This window comes from Ciona intestinalis, chromosome 6 (genome assembly GCF_000224145.3).
Source record: "Ciona intestinalis chromosome 6, KH, whole genome shotgun sequence".
Taxonomy (NCBI): Eukaryota; Metazoa; Chordata; class Ascidiacea; order Phlebobranchia; family Cionidae; genus Ciona; species Ciona intestinalis.
In genome coordinates this window covers 828,845-840,171 of record NC_020171.2, presented here as the reverse complement: position 1 = coordinate 840,171, position 11,327 = coordinate 828,845, and the positions used below count along the sequence as shown (strand labels likewise).

The 11,327-nt window shown below is 35.2% G+C and overlaps 2 protein-coding genes across 3 annotated transcripts; both read right to left on the bottom strand.

The window, feature by feature from the left end:
* Positions 1–483: 483 nt before the first annotated feature.
* LOC100179216 (dynamin-like 120 kDa protein, mitochondrial) lies at positions 484–4,449 on the bottom strand. Its single transcript, XM_018812247.2, has 2 exons — positions 1,782–4,449; positions 484–1,447 (listed from the first exon to the last, which is right to left on the bottom strand). Exons 1-2 carry the CDS (start codon positions 4,386–4,388, stop codon positions 1,166–1,168), a joined length of 2,889 nt encoding a protein of 962 aa, XP_018667792.1. The 5' UTR covers positions 4,389–4,449; the 3' UTR covers positions 484–1,165.
* Positions 4,450–4,962: 513 nt separating this feature from the next.
* Positions 4,963–9,293, bottom strand: LOC100187112 (rRNA methyltransferase 1, mitochondrial). 2 transcript variants are annotated; one of them, XM_026834797.1, is made up of 11 exons: positions 9,127–9,293; positions 8,680–8,866; positions 8,200–8,313; positions 7,975–8,017; positions 7,746–7,860; positions 7,380–7,527; positions 6,697–6,893; positions 6,311–6,404; positions 5,851–5,974; positions 5,537–5,668; positions 4,963–5,210 (listed from the first exon to the last, which is right to left on the bottom strand). In XM_026834797.1, the coding sequence occupies exons 3-11, from the start codon at positions 8,287–8,289 to the stop codon at positions 5,173–5,175; spliced, it is 981 nt and encodes a 326-aa protein (XP_026690598.1). In that variant the 5' UTR covers positions 8,290–8,313; positions 8,680–8,866; positions 9,127–9,293; the 3' UTR covers positions 4,963–5,172. The 2 variants fall into 2 exon arrangements, with proteins under 2 accessions (XP_026690598.1, XP_026690599.1); XM_026834798.1 differs by lacking the exon at positions 7,975–8,017 and having other exon boundaries at positions 4,972–5,210; positions 7,746–7,858; positions 9,127–9,255.
* Positions 9,294–11,327: the final 2,034 nt, after the last annotated feature.

Here is an 11,327-nt window from a genome sequence, read left to right as displayed (position 1 = left end):
TCTTGATTTATGCAGTTGTGTATATAAAATGAAAAATATTTCATCTGTCGCAATGCATGCAAAGGAAAGAAACTGCTTAACTTAAACAAAACATCACAAGTTCACACTAATTGCAATTAATTCAATGTCAGGACATTTCCTTTAAAACTCACAACAAAAACACAAACAGACATTCGTAACTGGCAGTCTGATTGGACTAGTTTTATAAACAAATTCACCAAGTAATAGAAAGACTCAAATTGAAAAAAGTTTTCGACTGAAATAAACCAATACAATAATTAATATAAAGTTATAAGGTGTTCTTATTGTTATTGTAACAAAAATCTTATTGTAACAAAACTTTTAGTTGTAATGTTTCTTTATTAATGCAGTGTAAAATGCAGTGTAAATTTCAGGGTAGGCCTACATACCCTACCACCCCAGGTTTGGCGCCTTCCAAAAAAATGTCATGAATAGAGACAGAAGTATTTAGTCTGTAGCATGTCAAACTTACAATGCTGTATTAAACATTTAAAGTCAGTGACAATTGCTAATGACTTTTAAGTTACATGCATGTATTTATAGTGTCAAATATTTTTAATTAGAATAGAGTTAAAGCATTACACATATGGCTCCTAAGAATATATATATGTATATATATATATATACATTATTATATACCATCATTAATTTAAAGGAACACAAATGAAATCTGAACTCTTCTATTAACACAGTGTAATAAGTTGCTCATACCATCTGTATGATATTAATTAAAAATTTGAAAGGTATTTTTAATAGCTTAAAATTTTAGTCAGACTGAAAAACAAAACAAAAATAGCAAATTAAACAACTAATTCAAGTAGTGGTAAATAGTATTGTAATGAATAAAGGCAAGGATATTAAATCATTTGTAAAAGTGAGTTATAAATTAGACAAATGGGCCCATGAGTGCCAAACTTTTAAGATGCAGGGATAGTTAGACACACAATACTGTTAAACACATTTCACCAAATTGGCTGTATTGTTTACTGATTATTGCAGTGTAGTAAATTCCGGGTTAAGACTGCCTTCCTGCCACCCCAGGTTAGCGTGCCTGCTCTTTTACAAACTGCAACAATAAGTGAAAATACTGTGCTAGTGCATTACATTAATGCTATTGTGGATAAATAATTCAATTTTAAAACACTCATCTCTCTTTGCGAAGTGCTTCAATAAATTCTTCAAGTTTTTGTTGTACATCCCTAACTTTTCGTAATTCCTCGGCAAGCTCCACACGCCTCCCAGTCAAAAGTTTTTGTTTTAACTCGCGATTTTGACCAAAGTCTTCTACCACTTCTTTGACCTCATTTTCAAGCCTGTGAGCTTCCGTGTTCATCACTTGCTGACGAAGAGCATTACTTGTGATGCTCAGCATCTTTTGGATTCTCCAGAAGAGGACGACATCACTACAGTCCACGTTTTCAGCCTCCTGAAAATAAAACATTGATTACTAAACCCTCCACTATAGTACCTGGATAGTGGGTTTGGATAGGTTCAGAACTAAACACTGACAGTCTGACAAAATTGTGAATGGTTATAAATTTATGCATGTGTCTTTGGGCAAGACACTTTGAGGCAATTGCTTAAACAAATATTGTCCAAATAGGCAGCCACACAGAAGAAGGCAATAAATCCTGACAAAGTTACATACATGGTAACTGGTAAGCAGGCATGAAGTGTATGAACATTTTAAAACGCTGTTACAAATTACAACGAATGTCACAAGTTCACATAAACCATGTAAAACTAAAAGTTAAAATTACCTCATCGGCCAAGCTTTGAGACATTCCACTTGCATGGTGTCGGTAAAACTCCCTTCTACATGTTGTACACCTTGATAAAGCAGTACTTAGGAAATGCTTTCTATAAACCAACTGCCATGTATCAATAATTGCTTCCTTGTTAACTTCAATTCCGCGTGTTTCTAAATTTTTTCGAATCGTTGTGAGTTCATCACTGGCAAGATATGGCCCGTGTTGTTTTCTCGTATGAAACAGGTTCTCAAGTTGGTTAAAAATTTCATTTTTCTGATGTTCTTCCCAAGTTCTAGACTTCCAGTGTGTCCATCTATGCCAAGTCCCATGTCCAATAATTTCTTGTATTTTTGACTCGGTTTTATTCAGTAACATGCCCAAATTATCCTCAATAAATTTCACTGCACTTTCCCATTGCAGTTTATCGGAAATTGAACGATCCTCTAAAGCATTTAGCTGAATAACTCTAAGAATTTCCAAGAAATCACTATTCCACGTGTGTCTTGATACAGCTTCATCTCGTACAGCTTGCCGAAGAGCTTTAAAAATCGGATCTTGATTTCCATTTGTGATTTTTTCTTCTGGATCAGTGGAGTCAGACTGCAGAACTTTTGAGAATTCTTCTAATAAAGTCTCCTTCGCCACATTTATAGAAGCATTAGGTAAAGGCTTCTCTGCCCACTGCTTAAGCTTTATATCAACTGTTGTGTTAAATGTGCCAGGGTCTTCAGACTGCGCAGCAGGCAGGTAAATATTCTCAATTACGTGGTTAGACACATTATCCCACATTCGAGTCTGCAATGTAGCCTCCCATTTTTGTGGTGGTATATTGACCAGAGAAAGCATGTCATCAAGAATTTCATTTTTAGCTTTTTCAAATAATTCGGTCCTATCCAATTCCCTTACGCGAGGAAAATTATTTTTCCATTCTGTTTCTAAATTAAATCGTGTAGCTTTAAACGCATCTGCTTGTTGCTCTACAGATTCTCTTACCATTTTCCAAAAGCAGTTTGAGACAGCATAGCTTAAATTTGCAGTTGTCAATTGGCTTGCTTTTAGCAACCCGGATTTAAAAACCTTTGAATTAGAAAAGAATTCTTCTTCATACTCTTTAATGTCAGTAATACTACTATTAGCACTGCCTTGACCAGTTACCACAGCAAAATAACCCAACGCTTTCATTGGGAACAGTTTTCCGTCCAAAATTTCTTGGATTCGGCTGGGATTGGTGATATTTTTTTCAGCCAGGTCGACTTTGGTTAAAACAAAGATAGTTCTGCGGCCGGAGGGGTCCATTTGACTGACTAGGTCTGTTACAATGCTGCGTTCTGCATCTACAGAGCCGTCTTGAATGCAGAGGATTATTGCATTGGGATTTTCCATGTAATGTTTACTCATGTTACATATTGCATCCTTAGTATCAGGTGCCATACCACTGGTAACAGTACTTATCATGCCTGGAAGATCCACTAGTACCATCCTCTGCAGACCTGGGCCCTTTACAGTGAGAGAAATCGTGTCATTACTGACAGTTTTACCATCAGAGCAACTACTCTTCATTCTGAGCTCAATTTCATGTCGTAGAGATTTTAATTCTTCTTCTTTCGAAAGATCAAATTCTCTGGAGCTGTCACGGAATTGTGCAACGTGATTTGGACCTTCGCTTAGCGTGACTTTTACAGGAGCTCTTGTCATCATTTCTCCTGAGCCACGAGGAAAAATTCTCGCTTGTGCTATCATTTCTAATACACTCGTTTTCCCGGCACTCTGGTCTCCTACAACCACAACTCTAGGCAAGTGATCTTGGGTCCTATAGTTTGTATCATAATCAGCCAATTCGTCCAAAACTTCAGAGTACATATCAATTAAAGATTTCTTAATTTTTCGCCGGTAAATATCTTTATCGTCTTTGGAGAGCAATAGTTTTCGCAAATTGCGGTTTTCTCTTTCCAACTTTTCAATAAGTTTTTGATACTTAAGTTCTACATCCACTACTTCTCCTTGTAATTTTTCAATCTTTTTTTTATCGTCATTTGGTTTTCCATTTTTTGATGATTTTGAGTTTCCATCTGGATCTGAAGTGGTTAAAAACTTCACACCAGCGCTGCTAAGAATACTTGAGCTCGTAACAGTACCATCTTTAGTGTGAGGCAAATATGAGTTTATTACATCAATATCAGGCCACTCATAGTTCCTGTACCGCTCCTTTAAACTATCATATCTAGCTCTGCCCTTATCAAAGCGATTTCGAACAGCAGTACTAACATGCCAACGTACATCACCGGATCTCTCTGCCCAATATTTTACATCGGGAAAATATGTTTCCAGTTTTTCACTCCATGTTTCGTATGTATTTTTCGCATATACCCCAGTACCAACTGTAGCCCCCACAACCCAGTATCGTAGTTTGGTTCCATGATTCACCACAAATTTAGCGAGACTACCAATCCCTATTTCTCGCTTTTGAAAGTCATTTGTTGGGCTTTGTTTCCGCAAAATAATTCTCTGGTCAATTTTTGGTTTTACATTATGATAAGTCCTGTAGCGCGCTGCATGATAAACAGAGTTCAAATTTCTTGACAAATTTGGGAGCCTCAAAAATCGCAAGAACTGCATTCCTTCTTACAATTCATTGAACAAAAACAGCAGAAATTTAATTCATTTCAGTAAAGACTTAACAGCTGTTGGAAATTTTACAAGTGGGTAACAAAATGAAGTATATTTATAACAAGTAGTCTGTAGGTACGTTTAAAATAGCAGGCCTTATAACACCTAAATAGCATTTGCACGCTCTCACACAGTAAAGTATATAGTTGCATTCTTCATTTTCTTTACGCAAAGTAAGCACAATTTTGTCACACCTTTTACGTCACTATTTTTGCAAAATAAATCAACAGTTACGTGTATATAATCTACAAGACTGTAACTTTTCATTAAACTGAAATGCGATCCATTCTACAAACGGTATGTAACGATACTGAAAATTCGACCAAATTGTCCTGACGAAAACTGATACATGCAATCTACTGCGTTGCGCTCTTGGACAAAACTTGCCACAAAATGACTACAAAACCTATCTAAAAGCTACTGAAATGATAAATTTTATGTTGTATAAATAAAATGTAACTAGACTTTAAATACCCAGTGTTTACGGAAATTGGGAAATGTACACAAAGTATTACGCAATACATTTGAAGCTGATTGGTGACTTTTATTGACGCATGATCACATAAGAAAATACAGAAAATTGTTTAAAAAAACTAAAATAAAAGATAAGAAATGTGAATCCAATAAAAGGCACAGAAAAATAGTAATGAGAAAAGATAAATAACTCCTGAATCTGAATTGAATGACTCCGTTTGCGCTGGTAAAACTGAATTTCACATTTATTTTAATTGAACTATCTTCTGTTGAGCAATATTTGATGCAATATAATCGCTGTAAAAAGAACTTCATTAGAAGAATGCATTAGAAAATATGGCATGGGTAAAATGTTATGAGGCCTCATAATTTAGGCAACTAAAACCTAAAGCGGCCACAACGCTTTCCTAAAATAAAAGACAACAATTTCATTAAGCTGTTATACTAAAACTACATATATTCTTAGAGCTAGGGTTAAGTGTCTTGCCCAAAGACACATACGGTACACCCACAACAGTAGCAGCGACGAGCCTTAAACCCATAACCTGTAGGTCAGAGTCTAATTGCAGCTACTGGCATGGGCTATCACATAAATTTAAATGCTAGAGTTTTGTGCATTGTACCTGTTGCTGCAGACACATTCAAACAAGGTACTGACAGTTGAGGATTTTCAGTGTTTGTTTTTAAAGGTTTGATCGTCAACAATTTGGTGCAAATTTCTTTTACATCAGAAGGTATACCAGACCCTTCACTACCTGCAGCATAAAACAACATTTAACAAAATTTGCTATTGATTTTGTAACTAGTTAACATTTTTGATGAATTAATTAAAATATGAATGTATTTGTTTGAATTAAATATCAATAAACAGAAAGAAATTCTTTTACCGTTGTACATGTGCCATAAAATACAATGCAATGTTACATATATAACAAACCTAGAATAAGCAAAGATGGTTTTGTAACTTTGTGTTCAACAACATCCAATACAGGGCAGTGAGTATTATTATCCTCGCGAAAAATATCTGTGCCCAATATCTCCCAATTTTTCTCTGACATATCCTGTAGAAATAATTCAACTTTAAAATAGTGATATATTGTATTATATATGGGTGAGGTCAGAGGCAGGCCAGGAGACCCGAGATTTGTGCCTGAACTGCACCATTACCCGAAAAATAAGAGAAGTTTTCTTATAAGAAATAAGATAAACATGTATGCATCTTTTCAAAATGCCAGACATACAGTCCACCTCCATAAAAATATACAGGCCCTAGTTTTAAAGCCATCAAGTAAAATATCAATTCGAAATATAGGGTAGCACATAAGTGCAGGTAATGGGCTAACTCTGGTCTAAACACCAGTCTCCATGTAAGGCCTCGCTTAAATAAGATAACTGACCTGTATAAATTGCGTTGGTTTTCTCACAGAATATATTTGCATTATTTCTGTAGCACCACTGCTAGCTTTACATGCACTCGAAGATAGAGGGGCACTGAATGGATCGCATAGTTTAAAATCACACACTCAATGCTGCTACCATTGTGGGCATGTGCATTCTTTGGCAAGACCATTAACGACAATTGCTGAAACCCAGTGGTTACTAATGGGTTTTCTTAATTGTCAACCACACATTATCAACAAATTGACAAAAAAGTACATACGTAGTAACTTGTAAACGGGTACAAGGTGTATGAACCAGAACACCCATGTTACAGGTTACAACAACTGTCATTGCCCGTCCTGCTAAGATTAATTCTTTTTTTTCAATGTTTAAACACACATACCATTGAGGCGTCATAATAACAGCATGTACACCAAGAAAATGACAAGTCCGCAAAATATTTCCAACGTTCATCGGGTCAATTATGTCATATAGAAGAACCCATACTGGACATTGTTCCAACTTATGATGTATTAAACTGGTTATAGTATCTTGTGTTAATGGGATAACAGGTAATTGCCCAACTTCAAGACATATGCCCTGTAATGTATGAATGGCCTTTTAGCATAAATAAATGTAACTTGCTGTCTTGCTTTATTCTGACATGGCTGGAAAACGACAGTCGTTATAACACTGATGTTCTGTTTCATGCACCTCGTGCTCTCTTACAAGTTAACCATGTATAATGTAACTTTGTGGGTGATTTTTTCTGTATGACTGACAATTTGGACAACCCATTAGTGACCACTGGGTTGGAGCAATAGCAGTTAAGTGTCTTGCTCAAGGACAAATATTAACTGCATACCAAACTGGTATGGTGAACAAGCTTTGGTCTGATGCTGGGGGCTCAGTGGTTAGACGCTTTAAACCAACTGGTCACTAGTGAGTTATACTGTTATACCATCCTAGGTATTGGGGACATGGGCCAACTCTGTCCTAAATATCAGGTCATATGGTAAGCCATGCTGCAGGACCTCACCCATGTGGAAAATAATAATAAACAAGTGAAGTTTTAAAATAGCCTACCTGGTGTGGAAACCCCTGCGTTATTTCAAACAAATCTGAAACAGAAACAAACTCAATTGGAATATTCCTTTCCTCAGCTTCCTTCAGTGAGGTTTGAACCCTGGGATCCTCTGGTTCTTGGACTTCCCATTTTGAATTAATAAACATTCTGCAAACAAAAGGAAATTTAAAAATAAATAAAGTGTATTTTTATAGCCTATATTGCTGTATGGCAATGTTAAAACCCATAAAGGACTACTTGGTTGCAGCAACTGTTGTTAAGTGCCTATCACATGAAGAAACACCTAAAATGGTAACAGAATACACCTAAAATGGTAACAGCATCATTTGACAATACATTTTAATTAACTATCTGCACATTCTTACTTAAAAATTGGTCTTCGGGAAGACAACAGCGCAAGGTTACAAACAGATCGCCCATAAAGAAATTCATTTCCAAAATCTGAAGTTTCAATTTTATCAAAACGTTGGTGTCTTGCCTCTGGAAATAAACACACTAATTAACTTGAAAAAAATTAATGGAGACTGCTATACAGCTTCACTCAACACCCATAATGTTATTCTTTAAATTATAAATATAGTTCTTGGCTCTTACTTGTATTATGGTTCAGATTCGTTTTTCTCTTTTGTTTAGAAATCTGCAACAGTAAATGCAGTGACATTAACATTATATTATTAGAGAAACAGAACAACAGCACATATTTTTGGGATAACGTCTTTACCTTTTTGCATGAACAAGTGTCTAAGTATACATAAATAAAATGATCCCTGTACAACTACAATACGCTACACACGAATAAAACTATATTTATAAACGTACTTTAATTGGTTTTGAATCTTTTCCATATTTTCTTAGTATGTGACGACAAGATGAAATGAGTGAAGAACTTCGAATAAAACAAGAAGACATGCTACTAGAGAATTTAACAAACACCTGTAAAACAAAAAAATCATAACCTTACACTTATTTTCAGAAAAATTCTCACTGATTATTATGTTATTTATATTTGCTTGTTATTTACACTGTGTTAGCAGCTGCTATTTTGGTGCAGTGGTTATGCACCTGTAACCCAGAGGTTACTGATTCAAGGCTTGTCGTTGGTACCATTGCGGGTGTACACTGTCATAATAAAAAAGTTTGACCCTTTAAAATGCTAGAAAAATACAGAAACCAAACTAACTATCTTCTAATGACTTATGACTGTACAGATTATTCCAAGCTCATTGTGGGTGTATGCTGTCATAATAGGACAATAGATCAAAAAAAATGCTAGAAAAATACAGAAATAAAACTAAATACCTTCTAATGACTTATGATGTACAGATGATTTTAAGCAGTTTGTTTCACGCTTTCATTCGTTCCAACTTCTTTAGCTTCATCTAGCAAGAAATCGTCAGGATCATAAATTACTTTAACAAGTAATGAACAACTTGGGCAGGTAGCAATATCTTCACCACTTTGTAACTCTTCAAGTGATATTTCAAACCTGTAAAGGTAGTGTTACTAACATGAACTTCTGATAAACATATATGGTGCGAAACATTTATGGAGATTACTGATTTGAAATACAAATAAGTTATTGTTCTAGTTTATAAATTGCAAACCAAATAAAACATATATATATACATGGTCATTTTGACATAAACATCAAAATCTTAATATAAAACTCAAATTCGCCAACAAAAACTGTATAACAATCACATTATCCTAGCAGGAAGCTACAATTTAGGCACAAAAAAAACATACTTATCTCCGCAAGGACAAGGGTAATAATACGTTTCAGTTTCTTCGTCAAATTCAAAGTCTTCTATCTCGACTTCGTCATGAATTACATCAGTCATTCTTATATAAGTTTAAACACATAAGGAACTAGCCATATATGTCTTTAAAAAAAGGGGGAAATCAAGTTATAGTATTTACTAAAATACGAAAAGCAACTTTACTATGGGCACGTGTTACAAAATACGGGGAATCCCCTATGGTCAGTGTTACCTATAAATTTTCACATTTTTTCTTAACATCGTATGCTTATTGTTGTTGCTTGTACATATTTTGTTGGGGAACACTTGTTTTAAGGTATCATATTTGGGGAGCAATAAGACACTAATGTCTTCCACAACCAAACGAGTTTTTTTGAGATGTAAATGTAATATTTTGTAATGTGTGCCCGTTTATTCAGAGCTGTGCCCTTGTTTTACGCTGTTGGCTCAAAATAATCAATTCAAGGGCAAGTGCGAATAATGTCAATGCCGAAACCTTACTCAAACCGACGAAAGTACATATGAAACTTCTTACTTCTGTTTGCCGTTAAGTTTCTTATGTGTATCAAATACACACTGCAATCAAGCAGAATTGCGTTTTCGTATGCACACCGCGCCCCTTACACCAAATTTATTAAAAGTTGATTTAGATTTAATAAAACTGCTGGGTGACAGCGCTGGGCAACGTTGCTATTTGCTGGCCGTGAGATAATACGTGAGCATATATAGTCTGACTACGTAAAGGCTACGTTAAGTGCCTGTATTGTACTGTGGGATAAATTAGGATATTTTTAGCACATATTGTAGTTCTTTATTCTGTTTAAAATATTTAACAGTATACTCTTTTAAGACTCGTACGGTAACGTAAGACAGGAATATAAAGCGGGGCGAGAAAATATGTATACCATCTTAACCCAGCTACTATATAGGTAAACTAGTAGAATATACACAGCTTAAAGTTTAGAAATTCAGTTAGTGCAAGTTTTATTGCATCTAAATTGGTTTATAAAGACATCGTAGCGTTAGGTATTACACCAATGCAACTTAGTAGGAGCATTTACGGTTATTAGAATCTTGCCTACCGTCACGTATAGAATTTAAAAGAGAACCAAAACTTTCAATTTGGTTTACATTTATCGGAATTCAGTGCCCTTTTAGGAACGGCCATATAGCCTATCGGAAGTAATCATATCCAAAAGCAAAGGTGTTCTTAATTGTTGAAAACACGATTATAAAATACCATGTTACAGACAGTACTATATATTGTATGTGAAACTTATATAGCTATTCTATAATGTTCACACGGTATAACTTTTACCGGGCGCTTAAGCACACAAGACTTATCTTGGCTATTGATTTAGCAATTGGGTATATTAACTATGTGATAATACAGTAGATATCATCATAGGCAATGGACATGCTGTATTTTATTGAAGTCAATTAAAATGGCAATCTGGTCACTGACCAATACTACTCTAGAGCAAATAAATCAACCTGTTTACGTTTTAAAAATCGCTTTGTGACGTCAAAGAGCGATCAATGATCAAACAAGATGTGTAATACTGGAATGCCTAAATTGATTATGTGTGTTTGCAGACCAAACAATGTGTTGCGTTTTACACTTCAATCAGTAACTTATTTGCTTAACCACGCAGTTACTGCATACTTTAAGGACTAGCAAAGACGTACTTAAATCTTTGGAGTAGTATTTAAAGTTTTATTCATTTTTTAAACAGATTCCCGCTAAAAATTGTGTTTTTTTTGGGGGGGGGCAGAAAGACAGACTGGCACGATTTTGATTTGTATGCTATCTTATATACCAAACTGTTCAGGTTTTTGCTGTATATACACTTATACAAAGTTGAGCGGACGTTCGAACGGTTATAAATGCAGCTTTGCACTGTATAGATATATATAATAGCACATATGTTTGAACTATTTTAGGGCGCGTTTTACAGGCGGCTGTTTGGTTATGGTTAACCTGTTCGTTACAAATTGTAAGGGCCTCGTTCAAGTGCATATAGAGTCAGGGAACCTAACAGCTGGTTAATGATTAAAACATCGTTGCTGACGTATTAGCACCCCATAAAAAATAAAGAGCTATACAGCCTGTTTCGTGGTCTGGTTGCAAAACATGGAAAATCGGTTTGAATGCGCGGACATATGGTAATGTGTGCATAGAATAGA